The following is a 22,515-nucleotide window of genomic DNA, read 5'->3' as shown; positions in this document are numbered from 1 at the left end:
AACCCAAACAGAATTCGGTATCCTTTTTCCACTCTTTACAGTTTCAGGCATTTTAGAGGTCTCGATTTTGAAGCAAACTGAATTTATTATATTGTAGCCGCCGAATTCATCATTCAGTGAAAATATTGCGTCGAAACATCATGCATAGTAGGTCTAACAAATAAATAATTTATCACGAATAGCACTTTTGGACTTTCATGTTTTGCACAAAACACATAGCACATGTTGAAAAATTTCTGAAAATGTGCCTGATGACCATTAACGGAGAAAGTTACCTAATTTTGATTATTAGCAGTCCACATTCTATGTCAAAAATAAAGAATATTAGTGAAAGAATTACTTGGATACGTTAATTAGTTTCCGATTTATAAGCAAAACAAGTTGTAACTATACGACGCGGGCGCCCGGTAACGGTGTGACGTCATAGCACAATTCCGCCGCGCGGGCCCCATACAATAAACGTGATTTTTTGCTCTATCTCAACAACGGCTACAGGTAGGCACTTGAAATTTTCACCAAGGTCTTAATTATATGTGTACTATGTAATATTATAATAAAATAAAAAATTAAGGGGGGCTCCCATACATCCCATACATATATATATATATATATATATATATATATATATATATATATATATATATATATATATATATATATATATATACTCGTTTAAAGATATAAGATTTAATATGCGATACACACGCGATAAACTATGTTTATAATCATAAATTTTTTTGATCATAGTGATTATATTTTGTTCTTGACAAATAAATTCGTTGCTAAGGTGGTTACTATGTTTTTGGCAATTTACACGAAATAACCAAGATGGATATAATATAATTCTGTTTTAAAAACCTGCCACCTGCCTAGGAATCAACTTCCTCGAGTGTACCTTTTTTTTGGTTTTTAATAGGAAGTTTAAATATATTTCAAACGCTAGAAAAAGCCTCTTAATTGTCGATACATTTAACTTTTTAGCTCTTACTTCAATCAATTTTCAACAAATGTATCAGAAAAAAGTTTGGTCTATATAACTCATTTTTGGAGATATTAAAACGTTTTACGGCCATTCCCAATATTTGATCTATCTCTGGTTATGCCCTACTAGAGATAGGAATAGCTCACAATTGACATAAAATATGTCTAATGTGAGCTATTCCTATCTCTAGTAGGGCAAAACCAGAGATAGATCAAATATTGGGAACGGCCGTTAAAGAACTTAAAACTTATAATTTCTCAAAAAATTAAATACGCACAATAAGTGCGTGTAATACACTTTTCGTTACAACTCTGAAATCCGCCCAAACCCCTTTATCTTGGTTACGACGAGCGTTAATCTCTAAAAACATTGCAAAAATCTTATAGTTTTATTTAGCTTAGCAAAGCAATCTTTCTTATTTAAAAATAGTGTTTTTGGTCAATTTTCAATGTAAGCAATCGGATAAGAGTCAAAATATATAACAGAAACAAGAAAAAAATATTTTTTTCTTGACTGATTTTATATGGTGAAATATTATTTTTTAATTAAATTAACTAAAAATAAAAAGCACAATTTTTTTGGTAAACTTTATAGTGTAAATAACCCTCTTGGCAGTCGGGTAAAAAGAAAATGACACCTCAACAACCAAAATCCATTCACTATTACAATTTTCGGAGGTTTATTATATATATAACCTCTGGGCGCTGCACTACTTTGAGTAAATCAAAAAAACCGACCAAGTGCGAGTTGGACTCGCCCATGAAGGGTTCCGCAGCAGCATATTGCTCCACTTATTGCTCCAGAAGCGCATCTTAAGAGCAATATCGTATTTTGCATACTCGATTGGAATTGAATATGAAGCATATCAATTCAACTTATAAAAAGTTGGCGATTATCATTCTAAGAGTTACCAAGAGGTTTTCCGATGAATCTGTAATAATCTGTGTCTTTACAAGAGGTCAATTTTATTCTTTAATATTCTAAATACAGTGCGAGCATTTTTCATTTAGCGCCTAGACTAAAAAGGTCAATGACCGCTACCGCCTCGTTTCGCAGAGTACCTACAGTATAGTCTACCGTAAGTCACTTGTACGTCCCTAGGCTATCGTCAATCTGGTAGAGTTGTGGTAGATTCTATCGTACCCGCAACTCTGCCTTAAGCGATGAGTGGAACACCATGGGGTTTTAGTGGGTAGCAGGAGTCCCACATACCCCGGCCGATATCCCCAATTTGCCGGGGATGCGTAAATCCTCAATTAAAAAAAAAAAAAAAGGAAAGGCTATCGTCAATCGCATATACTCGTCCCTAGACTACCGTCAATAGTATACGTCCCTCGCCTATAGCTACACCCTGCATGTCACCTGCGGCGGTACATTTTCGCTGTCGTCGGCCTCGGCTTCCTCCTCTTCCTCACCCTCCACCTCCTGCTCCTCCTCCATGTCCTCCTCATCCTCCTCTCCTTCCTGAAAGTTAAAGTCAAACAGATCAGAGTGTAGTAGTCATATTGCATTCGCTAGAATCTAGATGTATGGAATTTAATATACGCATCGCAAGCGCTACGTTTAGAGCGCGTTCACACGTGCATTTTCTGCTCGCACGGATTCCAATTGCTATAACGTTTGGGAAAACACTCGAAGCGTGCTGAATGCGCCCCTAAGATTTAGATGAGTTATGTCAAATCAGATACATTTTGGCATAAATTACTTCGATGTTGGAACAAGCGAATGCCTCGAGTCGTATTCGATAACTTCGAGAGAAATATAAGGAACACTTATTGAAATAAAGATTTAAAAATCGGCCAAGTGCGAGTCGGACTCGAGCACGAAGGGTTCCGTACCGGTATAGAGCGAAAGTAGAGAAAAAATTGTGTTTTTTGTATGAGAGCCCCCCTTAAATATTAACTTTTATTTAATTTTATTATTCATTATTAAAGTAACAATATAACTAAGTTTCTTGTGAAAATTTCAAGTGCCTAGCTGTTATCATTATTGATTACGAGCTAAAAAGGCCAAAAAATCACGTTTCTTGTATGGGATCCCCCCTTAAATATTAACTTTATTTTATTTTTAGTATTTGTTGTTATAGCGGCAACAGACATAAGTACATAATCTGAAAATTTCAGAAGTCTAACTATAGCCATTCTGGAGTTACAGCCTGGAGACAGACAGACAGACAGACAGACAGAAAGACAGACAGACAGACGGACAGACGGACCGACGGACAGACGGGCAGACGTACAGACAACGAAGTCTTAGTAATAGGGTCCCGTTTTACCCTTTGGGTACGGAACCCTAAAAACACGTCAGCAAAGTCGCAGGCTGAAACAAAAGACAGAATGGAACGTAGAATAGTAAATAGAAAAAAATATATAGTCAACCTATTAATTTTTGCCTTATAACTTGCACATATGTAAACTCCTGGTAGGCCCAAAAATGTTCACTATCAAATAGAACAAAAACTTACCCTATACATGGTTCCTGTACATCTCTCGTCATCTTCTTCGGAGTCGACGACAATAACACCCTCGTCGTCCTGATCGCAACGCGACGACGTCGGCACTTGATATTCTACCTCCACAGATCTTTCGAAGCCCTTTAAAAATATTTAAATGAAGTTAAAAATTGTGATGTTTTAAACTTAGTAGTTTGGACACATGGTCCTCTGGATACATACTTAGATAAATACCAAGGTACAATCTTATAGTGACTTTCAGGTTTATAACGTACTAGCGACCCAGCTTCGTATCGGGTATAAAATATATAGCCACTGAAAAAATGATTAAATTCGATTCTTACTTATTCGATACTTCCCGCAATTTTTAAATCTGTAATATCTTCGAAAATATTCATTTAAATCACATGCTGTGAAGGGCCATATAGATCTGCATTAAATCAACAACGTATATTTTAAGTTATCTATATTATATTAATACGTGAGCCAAAAACTTTGTATCCCTTTTGACGAAAAATGGGGAAACGTAGGTGAATGAAATTTTGGACAGTTATAGTTTACTAGCTGTTGCCCGCGACTTCGTCCACGTTACCATAGTAGATCACACCCCAAGTATTAATTATTATTGTACAAAAATATTCAATACTAGCGACCCGCCCCGGCTTCGCACGGGTAAAAAAAAAAAAGCCTATGTCACTCACTGAAAAAATGATTAAAATCGATTCAGTAGTTTTTAATCTATACTAATATTAATTATTATTTTTAATAAAAAATTTAAACCGACTTCCAAGGTAAAAACAATAATAATATGAAGTAAAAAGTATTAAATAACTCTTACCCTATAATTGTGCCTTTTTCAGAATTCGTCTAAATCTCCCTAATTATGTGCCTTACGCTCTGGAGTAAAGGTTGAATTTGTTACTTATGTTCAATTTTGTGGTACTTGAAATATTATGTATTTTGAAACAGCATTATGAAACAACATTAAGTATATTTTTTTATATTAAAATGGCTTTGAAATATACCAAATAAATAAGGACATAACGTGATGACTGATGATATTTTATGGTGTTGTGTGTATATTGTATCCATATACAACCATGTGAGTTGTGACATTGGTGACCCTGACATGGTAGTGATGATGATGATGATGATGAATGTAATTTGCATAGTAGCATATGCTTTCGGTTCTTAAAACAACGCCTAAACCCCCAAACTTGTATCTATAAGGAATCCGGAGTTCTCTTAGTATCTTCGGAACCTTAGTTTACCTTGGTGCAAAATCTCGTTTTGGTAGCATATGCTTAGGATGCTTCTCATAAAACCAAAATCACCATATGTTTCCATATAAATTTTGAAGAGTTCCCTCGATTACTCATGGATCCCATCATCAGATCACCACTTTTGTGAAAATAGGACCAAATTGGAGTGAAACCTAATATAACAAAACAAAAATTTTGAAAATCGGTTCACAAACGGCGGAGTAGTGGTCGAACATACAAAAAAAATAAAAAATATATCCACAGCCGAATATATAACCTCCTCGTTTTTTGGAAGTCGGTTAAAAATGGTTGTTGTGCCTCACTTGACATAGATAGGTATAGTGTGTCGCGGACATTTTTGTAGATATTTATAAGATCTACATTTATTTAGAACATTGTATGGTTCTATCTTTTATAGTTTAGGCAGCGTACGCAAAATAAGTAAATTTTCTGGTTGTTTCCGAAAAACTGAAATTTCTTACGGAACCCTATATTTTCCAAAATAAAAAGTAGCCTATGTTACTCGTAAATAAAGTAGCTTTTGAATGGTGAAACAATTTTTAAAATCGGTCCAGTAGTTTTTGAGCCTATTCATTACAATTGAACAAACAAACAAACAAAGTTTACCTCTTTATAATATTAGTATAGAAGTATAGATAGTATAGATACAGATTGACTTTCCTACGATTTTATTATAAATGGATGTTCCGCGCGGCTTCGCTTGCGTAATTTAGGAATTTCACGCAACCGTACATTTTGCAGCAAAAAATAGCCTATGTCCCTTCACGTGGTCTATTCTTCATGTTTGCCAAATAACATAAAAATTGCTCCAGTAGTTCATAATATAATAAGCAATTTCATATAATTTCCCCCGTTTTTTTCCACATTTTCCTCTATTTCTTCGCTCCTATTAGTCTTAGCGTGATAAAATATAGCTCATAACCTTTCTCGATCAATGAGGTATCTAACACTGAAAGAATTTTTTAAATCGGACCAGTAGTTCCTGAGATTAGCGCGTTCAAACAAACAAACAAACAAACTCTTCCCAATTATAATATTAGTATAGATATGGTGATGGAGTGCATCGAGGAAATATTATTTTGAAACGAGACTTTCCACGCGGCTTCGCCCGCGTAAATTAGATATTTCACAGAAAAATTAGTCCACAAAAAAGCCTATGATCCTTCACGTGGTCTACTTCTTATCTGAGCCAAATAACAGAAAAAATGCTCTACTCTAACTACTGTTCGTGAGATAAGCCCTTTCAAATAATTTGCCCAGTTTTTTCCACATTTTCCTTTATTTCTTAGCTTTTAGTCTAAGACCCAATTTCACCAACCTCTGTTTGTTAAATCCTAACAAGGCATTACTTAACGGACCTTGGAAAATTAAAAAGACTGTTAAAATACTTATGTCCCACAGTAAAAATTTAACAGCGGATTAGTAAATGCAATGTTAAGTGAACAACGAGTGAACAACTATCAATTCGTTCATTCTTGTTATAAGGCGACGAAATTGCAATATACAAGATTAATACGACATGTTTGCTGCAATGTGTCACTTTCTTCCATAGTAGTACTAGCTGTTTGACCGAGCTTTGCCCGGTATCCGATGAAAATGACATTTTCTAGAAATGATTCCTAGCTAGATCGATTTATCGCCCCCGAAACCCCCTATGTACTAAATTTCATGAAAATCGTTGGAGCCGATTCCGAGATTCCAATTATATATATAATGCGCCCTACTTAGCGACTATATTAAATGATTGTATAAAAAGTGGCGTACGAGGGCTGCTATTTATGTATCCGGAACTGGCCACTTACAAGAACAATATTTAAAAAGTAATTACAACATTTGAAAATAGAACTCTTTGGTTGAAGAATACATTTTGTTTCATGTGACTGTCAATTATTTTTCCATTGTGGCGTCATTTTGAAAATTGCGTGTCTTCATTTGCCATGGATTTAACGCGTGAACATTTTCGTGCAATGATTTACTACGATTTTCGGCGTGGGCTAAATCAACAACAGTGCTTTATTCAACTCACCGCAACTTTTGGAGATGAAGCACCATCAAAAACCACTGTTTATCACTGGTACAGTGAGTTTAATCGTGGGCGGTCTATGCTCACGGATGAAAATAAAGAAGGTCGCCCAAAAACAGCTGTTGTCCCACAAAATATAGATGCTGTGCGGGAACTAATAATGCGTGATCGTCATGTTACATATCGCGAGATAGAGGCGTCCTTAGGCATAAGTATGACGAGCATACATAAGATATTACACGAACATTTGGCTGTAAAAAAAATATGTTCGCGTTGGATTCCGCACAACTTGACAATCGATCAAAAACAGGCTCGTGTCGATTGGTGCAAAAAAATGATAAAAAATACAACCGTGGTACGTCAAAAGCCGTTTATAATATCTACACAGGTGATGAATCTTGGATCTATGCATATGACCCCGAAACTAAACAACAGTCAACGGTGTGGGTGTTCCAAGATGAGCCGAAACCAACAAAAGTTACTCGTGCAAAAAGTACTTTGAAGCAAATGGTCGCCTGTTTTTTTGGAATTAATGGACATGTGGCTACAGTGCCATTAGAGAATCGTAAAACGGTTAATTCTGAATGGTATACGACCATTTGTTTACCAGAAGTCTTTGAAGAAATAAGAAAGGACAACCGACAACGCAGAATCATATTACATCACGACAATGCTAGCTATCACACCTCAGCTGAAACAACTCAGTTTTTGGAGGGTCAAAAGATCGAATTGACTGGTCATCCGCCGTACAGCCCTGATTTGGCACCTAACGATTTCTTTTTATTTCCATACGCGAAGAACAAATTACGTGGTCAACGTTTTTCGAGCCGCGAAGAGGCTGTTGATGCGTTCAAAATGCACGTTTTGGAGATACCTCAATCAGAATGGAAAAAGTGCTATGAAAATTGGTTCCAGCGTATGCAAAAGTGTGTCGATCATCGCGGCGAATATTTTGAAAAGCAATAAAACCATATTAAATGATATATGTTTGTTTCTTTTTTTAATTCCGGATACATAAATAGCAGCCCTTGTATTTCCTGATCTAATGAAACACAGTAAAGTTTTACCTCTTTTTAAATCTGGTAGTAAGTTGGACCCGTCTAATTTCCGACCTATATCTATTTTACCGACATTGAGCAAAATTTATGAAAAGATAATACTGAATCAATTACTAACGCACTTTAATATAAATAATATTTTACATAATAAACAATTTGGATTTACAAAGGGACGGTCTACTACAGACGCAGGCGTAGTATTTTTAATGCCTGGGAGACGTCGCAGGATGCTCTAGGAGTTTTTTGCGATCTCTCAAAGGCCTTTGATTGCGTGCAACACAAAACATTGGTCAGGAAACTCTGTCACTATGGCATAAAAGGCAAAGCACTCGCCCTCCTAAAATCGTACTTGTCAAATAGAACTCAGAGGGTTGAGATAAATGGTAAAAAATCTGCTGGTGCAAAAATTGAAATGGGGGTCCCACAGGGGTCTATATTAGGACCCTTCCTGTTTTTTATTTATATAAATGACCTGCCATTCTTAATTAAAGATAAACATGGGATAGTATTATTTGCTGATGATACATCTCTTACATTCAATATCAAACGGCTTAATGCGTGTTATGACGAAGTAAATAATGCTCTCTCAAAGATTGTACATTGGTTTAGTGTTAATAATCTTTTACTTAATAGTAAAAAAACAAAATGTATTAAATTCAAATTGCCCAATGTAAGGCAAACGGAAACAAATGTGCTTTTAAATGGTGATGTTATGGAGCTAGTGGATACAGCTGTATTTTTAGGTATTACACTAGACTCCAAGCTTCAGTGGGGCCCTCATATTGCTGGTTGGCCGACAGACTCAGTTCAGCAGCATATGCAGTAAGTAAGATTAGACAATTTTCAGATGAAACAACAGCACGTCTAGTGTATTTTAGTTACTTTCATAGTATTATGTCCTACGGCATTTTGCTGTGGGGCAATGCTGCAGATATAAATACAATTTTTGTGCTGCAGAAGCGAGCTGTGCGGGCAATCTACAAGTTGGCCCGTAATACTTCACTTAGAGAAAAATTTAAGGAAACTGGAATCTTAACTATTGCTTCTCAATATGTCCTATCAAATGTATTATATGTTAAAAAGAATATATATCAATTCACGAAAAAATGTGGTACCCATGGGAGAAATACTCGTAATAAACATAAGCTTGAAATTCCGGTGACTAGACTTACTAAAGTCAAAAATTCTTTTAAAGGTCAATGTATACGCCTTTATAATAAGATCCCAGAAATCGTTCAAAATCTCTCAATTAATAGATTTAAAAAAGTTGTTAAAGAACGTTTGTGTACCAAAGCGTACTATAAAGTTACTGATTTCATGAATGATAGTACACCATGGGAATAAGGTCGCCCCCTGCAGAGCTGTTTCATTATAATATGTATAATAATTGTACACTTGTTGTATTTTATTTAGTCATAATGACACTGTTATTTTATAATATATTTTTTGTAATTTTCCATCTTTTTAGAAAAAGATGACCCCGTGCGAGTTTCTTACGCCGGTTCTTCTCGCCGGGTTAGTTCCCGAACCGGTGGTAGGCATATGTGTAGCCCCGACGTTCAGAGAATATTTGAAAAAATTTATTCTGAATAATATATATTTATATACAAGAATTGCTCGTTTAAAGATATAAGATAATAGTAGATAATGCGACCAAATTAAAATATCACTGATCACATTACATTTGTTACGCTATAATAGTTCTTCTTGATTTATCAGGTTAATAATTATTATCTGTCAAAGCTGAAAACATGAATCATAATACAAACTTTTATTTACATATTCCGGTTTGGTAATTTTGATACAAGTTAGTATATTTGCAATGTCAAGGAAAATCCGAAGGCTGAATTTTAGGCAAAGTGAAAATAAATAATTATTCATAACTATGAAAATAATTAATAAAAAGGACGTAGCGGAAACATGGCGGAAAGACTCAAAAGTCAAAACAGATTCTTTTATTGATATTGCATATTATTGTCTTTGAAAGTTGTTATTTTGACTCATATAACAGCCTGTTAAATATTTAACGGACCTCCATAGCAGGAATTAAATTTAACACCGTGTTAGGTGATTTAACTTGACATTAGGGCATGGTGGAACGCTCGATAGCTCTAACAGGCCATTAACTGATTTAACAAGCCATTATTTATTTAACATTGCTTGATGAAACTGGGTCTAAGCGTGAAATTTTTTTTTAAATCGGACCAGCAGTTCCTGAGATTAGCGCGTTCAAATAAGCCCTTTCAAATAATTTTCCCCCGTTTTTTCCACATTTTCCTCTATTTCTTCGCTCCTATTAGTCTTAGCGTGATAAAATATAGCCTATAGCCTTCCTCGATAAATGGACTAACACTGAAAGAATTTTTCAAATCGGACCAGTAGTTCCTGAGATTAGCGCGTTCAAACAAACAAACAAACAAACACACAAACACAAACTAACAAACTCTTCCGCTTTATAATATTAATATAGATTATGCTTTTATCATACATTTTTTAACAAATAAAACATTACACACACTACAACACACACACTAGGAAAAATGACATATTTTTGAGTGACAAGCCTATACAGACGAATTATACTCTATTATTTATGGTTGAAGTCTGTTGACAACAAGGTGAGAAATTGAAAATGGTTTTTTTATTGAATCTGAGATACTATTAGACACGCTTGCTGCATGCATTACATGCATGCTTACACGGCCAGTCTGAGATCAGCTGAGTCTCAGAGACAAGAGTTGAAAAAAATATGATAGTTAATATTTTTTTTACAAAATATAGGTAGTAGTCCTAATGTCGTTGAAACTAAGGTCAGGCCTGTCCCACTCGCGCGTTTAGGTATCGAACAGTAAGTACCCGTTTAAAGGGGCAGATCACAAGGGACGAGCGTTGACGCGCGCGCAAGATTTTTTCGTCGCATATATCTACGTACTGATTTAACCGCTGTGACATAATCGTTATTAATCTGATAAATATGAACAATTGAAAAAAGTCAAAGAAATATTTCAATAAAGTAATTTAAGACTTTAAAATACAAAAAAGATGAAAAAAAATACACAAACATAGCAAATAAATTAATTTGTTACAAACAAACCGCATACTACACATAAATAAACACAAGTTACTATGTTTAAGTTGTAAAAAATTCCTGACCAGCTCCTACACTATAATCGAATATAAAACTATTATAAAATATACGTTGGGTTACTATTTGATTATTACTATAAAAAAGTTTGCTATTAGTAGCTATATAATTAAAAGAAGATTATTTTATTTTCTAAAAGGTGACAATCTTGATTTCGTCAGAAAGGGTGCCTCTTAAGCGATAGAAAGAGAACGTACATATAGGCAAATATAATTGTAGGCACCTAGCACTGCGCGGTCGGAATTTGAACTTTATAGTATCGTAGCATGAGTTGTTATTTTTTTAAACGGGTTGCACGAGTGAGAAATCTGTTGGTACTACTAATATATATTCTGTGCTAAGGTCGAATTTCCACCATTGGGCGATCACTAGTTTAATTGGATAAGGATTAGTGCTGTATTTATTAAAATTACTTCGAAAATTAGCCATTATTTGTCGTAAAAAGAAAATGACAAAAAAATTATTGTGGGATATCCATAAGAGATAGACATATACCATCGCGGAGTTTTCTGTAGACCTTTTCAATGTGTACAGTACTTGGTACATTATTTTGATAAATCTCGTAGGGTTCAATATAAGCGGAAAAAATGTAATTATTTACGACATCACATTAAAAACCCCAACAATAACAGTATTTCTCCACTATTTAATGAATGTTATTATAACTATAACCTTCCTCTTGAATAACATCTATTGAAGAAAACCGCAAGTCCGTTGCGTAGTTTTAAAGATTTAGCCCCAATTTCACCAATGTCTGTTAGTGTTAACAGCTTGTTAAAATGTAATGTCTTATCTTTCATTCATATGAAAATCGAAAGAGGTAACGTCATACTAATTCCGGCGTTAACTTTAACAGTCGTTGGTGAAATTGGAGCTTAGTCTAGGAAGTTATGCATCGCTCCCATACAGAACCTTTAAAAATTGTATTAAGCTATGAGCTTCATCACATATGTTCCTTAAGTGATTCTAAGCATTTTCAGTCCGGGGGGCAAAACGAAACATGCGGCTAGCGGGGGAGAGGGGGGGTTCAAAGATGGCCGCCACCCGGGCTCTTTAAAAAAATCTATCCTCGTCCTGGTGGCTACTAGGGTAAGATTGGTATCATTTTCGTATAAACCAAAGACGTAGAATCTGTTTCTGATATTAATTATACTAAGTTTCATAGTAATTTTACAAGAAAAACGTAAAAATGTGAAAATCTCACTTGGAGATTTTTGCTTTAAGAGCTCATTACTCTTATATAGTGCTTAAAACTATCATACAAAAAATACTATAATAAACTGCATTTTATGCAGATTCTAAATATATACACTTTTAAATATCTCCTTCTACAAAAAGACGCTAAAAAAAATTAACAACCGCAGCGCGGGAAGCCAGAATATTTCGCTGTCGCGGCGCGGCGGTTGCGGGCGGGCGCGAGCGGTGCAATTACAGTTGAATAACCTTGAACTGAACATTGAATAAAACTAAGGATAAACACAAAATTGCAACATTAAAAAATGATTGCCATCTTTTCAGCAAGCTATATATTGCTACTTCAGAGCACAGAGCTGGTGACCTAGACCAATTTTTCAGCCATGAAAATCAGCCTACTCCACCAGCTTTAGCTGTGGCCGAAATGATGAGATCAGGAACTAAGTCTGACTTATTGAGATGCCTATATCAAGAAGCCGATATTCCGAGTGAAAGCATGACTAATGCCCCTAGAGTAACCGTGAAAATCCTAGATGGACCGGCCGTTGTTCATATGTTGAACCCAGGGTTAGAACAGACCTTTTGCGAATATGCCGACACAATTTTTGTCAATTATATAAAACATGAGTTAGCCATTGTTTCGCGGTTGGACTTAGTTTGGGATATCTACATTCTACAAGCCTGATAGCTTAAAAAATCCACACGCGAAAAACGAGGAACTGGAATACGGACTAAAGTTGATCTTGATACTAGAGTTCCAAAAAATTGGGCAAATTTCCTTCGTGTGGAGTTCAATAAAGAACAGCTTTTTGATCTGCTTTCGATCCGATGTCACTCAATTGATTTATCTGAAGATAAAGAGTTCAACGTCACCAAAAAAGTGCAGTTTTAAATAATGTTAGTCGGGACAGAAGTATGATTGAGCCATGCAACCATGAAGAGGCCGACACTAGAATGTTACTTCATGTCGCTGACGCTATGAATCGAGGAAATAAAAAAGTAATGATTCGTACTGTAGATACAAACGTTGTAGTCGTAGCAGTCTCGTGTATGCAAAAGTTGCCAGCATTAGACGAGTTGTGGATCCACATAGGTACAGGCAAAAAACATACTTATATTCCATGCCACTCTATTGCCAATGCACTCGGTACGTGTTTGAAATGCCCTTAGTACTGAAAAAGTGATAAATTCCCTCTGAAAGTTTAATTCATACTAACTAATGCATACTTAGGGAGATCGCAGACGACAGACTTTTTGTGCGATCGAGTCTGCCGCGCCCATACAGTCGGCATGGCCGCGCCCGCGCTGCGCCATGCCGACTGTATAAAAGTCTGTCGTCTGCGATCTCCCTTACATATTACAGGACCAGAAAGAGCCGAAGTACTGCCAATTTTTCATGCCTTGACAGGATGCGATACCGTATCTTTTTTAAATTCAAGAGGTAAAAAGAGTGCGTTTGACGCCTGGATTGCCTACCCTGAAGTAACTTGTGGTTTTAAGGCATTGTTGGATGGAAGAATAGAAGATGCGGATAGTTACATCCAGAAATTTGTTTTGACAATGTACGACCGGTAAGTATAAAGTAGTTTGATACAGATTCAGCTTACCTATTTCAATATAAGAATTACTGTAATATTTTATTTTTCAGCTCAAGCCCCTGCACTACAGTGAACGAATGCAGAAAGTATCTGTTCACAAAGAAGGACAGACAGTTGGAGAATATTCCTCCAACGGAAGCCGCTCTACACCAACACACACATCGGGTAATATATCATATCAGGAGTTCATGTCTGGGGACAAGTCTAAGTGCCTAAGCAAGACCTTCCGAGTCCTTCTTCCTGGGGCTCGAGGATGGAAGAAAATATTTGGACTCCTGTTTGGTCTTATTTACCAGATGTGGCAAATATGTGCCTAGAGCTGACTCGATGCAGGTGCAAGACAGGTTGCAAAAACCGTTGCAACTGTATTAAAAGAAAATTAAAATGCACAGAGTTATGTGTGTGTGCCGGCAACTGTGCCCGATAATTAAATTATTTTATTAAAAAAAACATTGATTCGTGTTTATTCACAAAGTAAGCATGTTTTGCAAAAAAAATAAAACAACCGCAGTGCGAGCAGCTACACCCGCCTAGCGCGAGTGTAGCTTCCCGCGCTGCGGTTTTTAATTTTTTTTAGCATCTTTTTGTAGAAGGTGATATTTAAAAGTGTATATATTTAGAATCTGCATAAAATGCAGTATATTATGGTATTTTTTGTATGATAGTTTTAAGCACTATATAAGAGTAATGAGCTCTTAAAGCAAAAATCTCCAAGTGAGATTTTCACATTTTTACGTTTTTCTTGTAAAATTACTATGAAACTTAGTATAAATAATATCAGAAACAGATTCTACGTCTTTGGTTTATACGAAAATGATACCAATCTTACCCTAGTAGCCACCAGGACGAGGATAGATTTTTAAAGAGACCGGGTGGCGGCCATCTTTGAACCCCGCCTCCCCCGCTAGCCACATGTTTCGTTTTGCCCCCCGGACTGAAAATGCTTAGAATCACTTAAGGAACATATGTGATGAACAGGGGCGTAGCTACCGCCGTATCAACCGTATCAATTATACGGGGCCCCCGACCTACGGGCCCCCCCAGGTGCGTAAGCAAAAATTAATAAAACTTCATAATTTTTTTTTCAATTTCAGAAATGAGAAAAATAAAAAAAGCAATAATTTCTTTTTTCCCGAGTAAAGCGTGCGTTCAAATTTTAAGAACTTCTATGGGCCTGTCAGACCTGTCACTATTGTCTAATGTCCATAGAGGCAGAAACTTAAGAAAAACTAAAGTCATCATCAGCTATGAATGATATTAATGTTTGCCGAAAAAAGGCAAGGAGACTGGAGTGTTAATATATTATTTAATTTGAATTGTTTTTAAAAATGTGACAGATAGATAATAATTATGATGAATAAATATTTATTTTAATTTTATGCAAACATTTTTTCTTTTTTGAGAAATCTTTACCCTTCCTAAGGGCCCCCAAACAAATTTTTATACGGGGCCCCGCCAAGGTACGCTACGCGTAAAGTATTTCGCCCGTATTATTTTATTGAAGTGACTAAATAAGTATGTCACCATGGCAACGTCCATCGCTATCCCGTCGCACAAACAATGGTCAACACTATTATTTATTCAACAAATGCACTTATCAAAAGTACCCAGTAGCCGATTCTCAGACCCACTGAATATGCATATAAAATTTGGTTAAATCAGTAAAGCCGTTTCGGAGGAGTACGCGGCCTAACATTGTAACACGAGAATTTTATATATAAGAAGATAACCTTTATTATAGTATAGATGACAGCTTATATTGTTATTATGCACAATTGTTAATATGCGCATGTCTAATATATACTGCCAAAAATTTAATACCTCGATCGTGGGAATCACAGACACAATAGATTTTCAATTGAGTTGATGGGTTAAGTATAAATACATTGTTGGTAAGTGCCGCACCTAAAAAATTCTATCAATAATTTATTTTAAAGTCTAAACACGGTATAATTAGAAATCATTTGAAGTGTACCTGTACCCTTGTTCTCTTAGCGGTAACTGGTCGGGATTGCAGGCGTCGCTTCTGCGGGCGCGCGTCGCCCGGCGGCGGATGGGAGGTGCTAACTCCGGGTGCCGCAGCTGAGGTGCTCACACCCGGGCCCGCCGCTCCCTGCGACGTGCTCACGCCGGGACCCGCTGCGCCCTACGGACATTTTTTTTATTTAATAAAATTGATTAAAACTATATTCTATGTAAATTCTATGAAATGAGCCGTCAAATTGTCGGTAGCAGCGCTGAAAGACCAAAATTTTTCGCGCGTCAGGAGTTTCCCCATACAAAAGTGAAAAAATTTTTTGGTATTTCAGCGCTGCTACTTTCACAGAGAACTCTCTACAGGGAACACATACACACCCTAAATTATTATCACTTGTTTTTGTTACACCCTGTATATGTCGCAGCCGACTGGTTTAAATAGCCGTTCAATCAAACAGCTAGCCCTTTGACTGAACAACGCCATTCAATCACACGGCTATACGTCGTTTAGCCGACTTGTTGACTACAACGTTCAACACTACAGCTAGACGACACTTAGCCAACTGGTTTAATGGCAAATTAACAAGGGCGACCATTAGCTTAATATGTAATTTGGGAGAATAGGAAAACTTTTTGTATTTTATTGAAAGATTATTCTCGGATTAAGTTTAAGGGGTGACCAAAAGTTTAATGCAATAAATAAAAAAATCTGAGGCGTGTTTTGTGACGGTCGCCGGCTGCTGCCGCAGCACAGTCACAGTTCTAAAATAACCTACTTTTGGACTTTCTTTGACGACGGTCGCCGGCTGCTGCCGCAGCACGCTCGCTCGGCTCCCTCTGTGTTGTGGTCTAAGTTCTAATCTAACCTAACCAACTTTTGGACTTTCTTTGTTTGTTTTTGTTTTGACGGGAGGTTGTGCCCGCCGAACCTCCCTTTCGGGGGGGCTGCGTCCATCCATTTTATAATCCCGTAATTTCTCCTCGAATATTTGTTGAAATTTTGATTCACTCGTATGTGCCTCCGCAATTTTTGTCTCTTTAATAACACTTGTAACTTTTATTAACTGCTTTCTTTCCGAAAAACAACCACAAACACCTGCTAGTTGACGCCATATTGTAAATAAAACGCACCTAGCGCCGCAGCGGTGCGCACTGAACTACTTCAATAGTGATGATGACAAGGTCAAAGATTAGCGAATTTTGTTAATAAAATAAAGAAATCACGGTGAAAAATAAGTGTTCCCAAAATTACAGATAGCATTTTTTTTTTTTTGTTATGCGCCTTCAAAGTTAGATAATCAAGTTGATATTTTTTTTCAATTAAATTTCTTAATATTTGTATACCAATCGATAACTTATACAATTAAAAGCAACTTTTGTTATGAAACCACTTTCATAAACGCAATATTTAATATACCTATTGAACAAAGTTCTCTCCCGATGCGTACAAAGTACGAAAGAGTGACGTCAGTCTTTCGTAGCACTTTGTATGGAGCGTTTCGGGCAGGTCTATTTTATGAGATGTTTGAATTGTCATATCTTGGTGAATTTTTAAGCTATCAGAGTCATTATTTCAGCGATGTTTCTATTTCTTAAGGGTCTTTCAATTACCAATAAGAAAAAAAGTCATCAAGCCTATTAGACGGCGGCTTTTGGATCAGCTGTAGTGTTGAACGTTTTGAGCGACTAAAATATATTCAATATAAAAGCTAGACGTGTGACTGAATGGCGTTGTTCAGTCAAAGGGCTAGCTGTTTGATTGAACGGCTATTTAAACCAGTCCGCTGCGACATATATAATATAATTGGAATCTCGGAATCGGCTCCAACGATTTTCATGAAATTTAGTACATAGGGGGTTTCGGGGGCGATAAATCGATCTAGCTAGGAATCATTTTTAGAAAATGTCATTTATTCGTGTTTTATCGAATACGGAGCAAAGCTCGGTCAAATAGCTCATATTACCTAATATGAGGTTGATTAGGTTATAAACACTGTTTATGCTTAACACGTTGAGCCCTCCTTGTTCCAATCTCCAGCCTTGTATCCAAATACGTTAAATTAACGTAACTTGAAATTCTAAATGTGTACCTGCGACGTGCTAACTGCCGACGTGCTTATGCCGGCCGCAGTATGCAACGCGCTTAGGACGCCTTTTGTTAAAGGGTGTAAGCAGTGTAGCATCACTTTACACTTTAGTAACCAGTATTAAAAATATATACCTGCGACGTGCTGACGCCAGGGCCAGCTGCCGCCGCCGACGTGCTCACGCCGGCCGCAGTGTGTGACGTGCTCACACCGGGCGCACTGTGCGTCGTGGTCACGCCGGTCGTGTGCGACGTGCTGACACCGGGCGGTGTCTGCGATGTGCTGACTAACGGCGCCGCGTGCGACGTGCTCACACCCGACTGGCTTCCCGACGGTGACGCCGACGTCGCTCCCGCACCTGTTATATTAATAACACAAAGTCATTGCTTTTCTTCATTTAAAAAAAGAATTTCTAAAAAATCAACAACCGATTTCATGTTTCTCGATACGCTAAGTTAATATTGAAAACTTTAAATTGCCCTGATCTGTGTATCCTTCTGTTTACTCTGCATGTAGCCGTGAGTTTAAAAAGTTAATAAAATTAAATTATAAATAAAAAAAAAAGTCGCCAAACAACTTTAAAAAGTAATGAAATAATATTTACTGACTTAGGCCCGTATTCACTTTCATTAGTAGTAAGTGCAAGTTATTAGGGCAGGTAATTAGTTATTAGGAAAAAGTAAGTGTGGACAGCGACTGACTAGTGCAAGTGATTAGCCGGCTGCGTAGTAACGTGATTAGAACTGTATTCACTTTGATTAGTGATTAAGTGCGGATAACCTGTGCGGGTCATTAGTGATTAGGAGAAAGTAAGTGTGGACAGCAACTGATCAGTGCAAGTGACTAGTCGGCTGCGTAGTAACGTGATTAAAAGCGTGTTCTATTTTTTGCGAGTGCAAGTGCGAGTACCCACGTCCCGCGCGCCCTTCCTCCCTTCACTCGCAGCGTGCCTGCCAGCTATGAAATTGAGCTTTATTTTTTCTCAAAGATCAGGTAGACCTTCAGATAAACAAAAAATAATAATAAATAAACATTGTTTTATTTCTAAATAAATTTGAAGCAAATGTTTTCAGAATGTTGAAATACAGCTTTCCGAAACTGAGGAAGGCCTGGCCGTCACAGGCTCTTGGTCCAGTAAATAAGATGAATCATTTTTGAATTTTTTGATCAATTTTGAATTCATTCTGGGGACAATGGAAATAGTGGGGGCTAATTACTTATAATTATCACTATACCTAATTTATTTTTTCTTTCAATTTAAAGAATTTTTTTAATTTATCAAAATAAAGAGACGACCTCTGTGGCTCAATTAGTTGAGTGCATGAAGCTAATACAAAGGTGTGGCAGCTCAAGCCGCGGGTTTGAATTCCGCCGACGGAACAAAAAGTTTTCAATGTTCCCGGGTCTGGCTGGAGACTGGATGTGTATGAAATATATTAAGTGTATAATATAGTATAATAAAAATCTTAAACAATATAATATGTATATTGTATACCTATCCATACTAATATTATAAATGCGAAAGTGTGTCTGTCTGTCTATGTATATTCTATCTGTATGTACTTATATATACTATATTACCACTTCACGCCCAAACCGTTAAACCAATTTTCCTCAAATTTAGTATGGATATACTTTGAGCCCCAGGAAAGGACATTGGATACTTTTTATCCCGGGAAAATGTACGGTACACGCGCGATAAACTATTTTTGGCGCAACGGAGTTGCTGGCGTCATCTAGTCTAGTATAAAAGTATTAAATATTATATTTCCGTTGTCTGGTACCCGTAACAAAAGTCCTTCAGGTACTTAGCACGGGGCCAGACTGACGTGGTGTGAAGCGTCCATAGATATGATATTATTATTATATTATATTAAAAGTGCAAAAGCTTCCAAAAGAGTTCCCGTTTCAGACAGCACCGCATTTAATATTTCTTTGAGTACTTCTTGCAATTGCAGGCTCGCTTCTCGATGTTCGGCCGTACTTGCTGGTTGACAAAAAAACAATCGCTGGTTGACAGCTACTACTGAATTTACTAAATAGAGCCACTAAATTATCACTAAATAAGAATTGGACACTACTTGCACTACATACCTACACTCCACTGCCTCAATTACTAGTCACTTGCACTTTTACTAATGAAAGTGAATACAGGCCATAAGTTTAAATAATTCCTAAGTGTAAAGAAATATTTTAGTCCATAATTGTTGTCACGGTGTGTCGGGGGACCGCCAAGTAAACTACGACAACAGCGACTTTTGCATTTTGTATCACCATAATAGTCGCTGAAAAATTTTGCCAAATCTATGGCATTTACGATTGATGAGAAATTGAAACCTTTCTTAGAAGAAAAAAAGAAACTCCAGGAAGAAGTGAACATGTTAAAATAGAAAGTTCGACACCTAGAGAAAAGCAAAAGGAAGAATAATATTATACTTCACAGGATCGAAGAGAAAGAACAAAAAAGAACAGACTTGTTGGACTTGTCTTAGAAGTCTTAAATACAATGGCAGAACAAGCAGACATCACCAGCTTCGACAAATGGGAAATCAGCAAAGTCCATGGACTGGACAATAAGAACATCAACAAAACCAGACCTATCCTAATAAGACTTACCCTGAAATGGAGAAAATACGATATTCTACAAAATAACACGTTTATAACACCTACTTACGCCACTGAGGATTACCCACCTGAAGTTTTGAAAACAAGAACTGAAAAGCAGACAGAAAGAAGAAAACGAGAAACGAAATGTAGCTATAGTTAAATATGATAAACTCATAATAAAGCAACGGATAAACGAGAAAACTGGCAATGACAAAAGAAAACGGTCCCCATCAAAAACACTATCAAAAAACCTAGACCAAGCTGGCAGCAGCAATACAGCTACAAAAATAAATAAAACTAACGCCTTTCAATACATGAACCGCGCAAGCACAAACGTCGCCTCCAGAAGCAAACAATAGCGACCAACTATGTTTTTTAATATACTAATAGAAAAGGTCTCAATCCGGCTGGTCCGCGTGAGATGTCAGACCACCCTCCAATGAACAATAAAAGATGCAAAAGTCTCCAAATTAAAACTTTGAACACTAGAACTATAAGAATATTATTTATAGAAATCAATGACATATTGATGTGAACATTTAAACCAAAACACTTGTAAAGAAAACTTGTTGATTTTATTTTAATAGCCGTTGATACTTTCGATTTGGGTCGGTCTGAACTGACCCTTAAACTAATAATAATAATAATATCTATGGACGCTTCACACCACGTCAGTCTGGCCCCGTGCTAAGTACCTGAGGGACTTGTGTTACAGGTACCAGACAACGGAAATATATTTAATACTTTTATACAATACGTATATTTAAGATTTTTATTATATCATACACATATTTAATATACATCCAGACCCGGGAACATTGAAAACTTTTTGTTCCGCCGGCGGGATTCGAACCCGCGACCTCCGGCTTGAGCTGCCACACGCTCAACCAATTGAGCCACGGAGGTCGTCAACGTTCATTACTTTTTAAAGTTGTATGGCGGGTTTTTTTTTATTTCTTAATTTTATTTTATGCTTTTTAAGCTTGTGCAGAACAATTCCTATCAACAGGATCACAATTCACATCCCAATGAGTACCATCAATAAATGTACTCTTGGATGAGGCCGTCTATACATAGCTGGGCACCATTAATCAAATAGTTATAGTCTGTCAAGAAACTGAAGAAATTAAAAAGTGGCAACATCGTAGTCATCCCTTTCAAATCAATCTAAGAAAAAAAGGATGAAACTACGATGTTGCCACTTTTTAATTTCTTAACTTTCTTGACGGACTATAACTTCGTTAATCGTTAATCCGCAACAAAAAAAGTTAGCTTTGTTAAGAGGAGTCCACACCGCCGTTTTTCCATACAAACGTTGTCCCCTGTTTCCTCCCTGGATAATGCCGGTAGAGTTATGATTTTTTTCCTGAATATCTATGGCCTGAATATCTATCTATTTTTCATAATTTTATTATTAAAAAAGATAAGAACGTCCAAAAACCCAAAAAAATTGCCAGATTTTCCTCTGTGTTCAGACACCCAGAAAACAAAACTGGCTAAAATATACAAAAAAAATAAAACATAGGAACACAGCTCAAGCCTTGCTTTAATTCTTAATGAAAAAATTACTTAAATCGGTTAAGTTTTGGAGAAGGAAGTGAACTTATAAAACCTGTTGGTTTAGGTTCCGGAAGTTTACAGGTTAGAACAGGGATTCCCAAAGTGTGTGCCGTGGCGCGCTGGTGCGCCGTGGAAAGGCAAGAGGGGCGCCGTGACTCGTGAGTCCATCCTCCATTCCGCAACCACAAATAAAATAAAATTATAATTTATGAATTATAGAGACCAACACTTAGAGCGTAATTACGTTCAGAAAATTATGTACTGCGTCTATTCTTTCTTGACAGACTGTACGTCTTAAACCTGTTTTTCGCGCCACGTCGCGGTGCTGTGCGGTTAATAGTACGCATTGGATTAACGATTAACGGACTTCTACATATTAGCGGAAGTTAACATGTCCGTTAAGATTTTATAAATTTAACTTAAAAGTTAATCCCTTAATCAAAATGTTAACTTCGTTAATTAACGATTAACGGATTAACAGTTAATGCCCAGCTATGCGTCTATATGAGCCCAAACATGAAACCTTCACTTTGAGTTCATACGGAGCTC

At 36.7% G+C, this 22,515-nt stretch overlaps 1 protein-coding gene across 3 annotated transcripts in view; it reads right to left on the bottom strand.

Moving 5' to 3' along the window:
- The window catches only part of LOC121738298 (nucleoprotein TPR), a 64,818-nt gene that overhangs the window by 24,383 nt on the left and 17,920 nt on the right, over window positions 1–22,515 (bottom strand). Inside the window, exons 6-9 of one of the 3 annotated variants that reach the window (XM_042130267.1) lie at window positions 17,934–18,157; window positions 15,711–15,881; window positions 3,447–3,575; window positions 2,345–2,446 (exon numbers count right to left, since the gene is read on the bottom strand). In XM_042130267.1, the coding sequence (XP_041986201.1) occupies window positions 2,345–2,446; window positions 3,447–3,575; window positions 15,711–15,881; window positions 17,934–18,157 (626 nt within the window). The remainder of the gene's footprint in view (window positions 1–2,344; window positions 2,447–3,446; window positions 3,576–15,710; window positions 15,882–17,933; window positions 18,158–22,515) is intronic. The other 2 variants (XM_042130269.1, XM_042130268.1) reach the window with 2 other exon arrangements.

The sequence above is a fragment of the Aricia agestis genome, chromosome Z (assembly GCF_905147365.1).
Source record: "Aricia agestis chromosome Z, ilAriAges1.1, whole genome shotgun sequence".
NCBI classification, from domain to species: domain Eukaryota; kingdom Metazoa; phylum Arthropoda; class Insecta; order Lepidoptera; family Lycaenidae; genus Aricia; species Aricia agestis.
The sequence above is the reverse complement of the archived record's forward strand: the minus strand, read 5'-3'. Positions and strand labels throughout refer to the sequence as shown.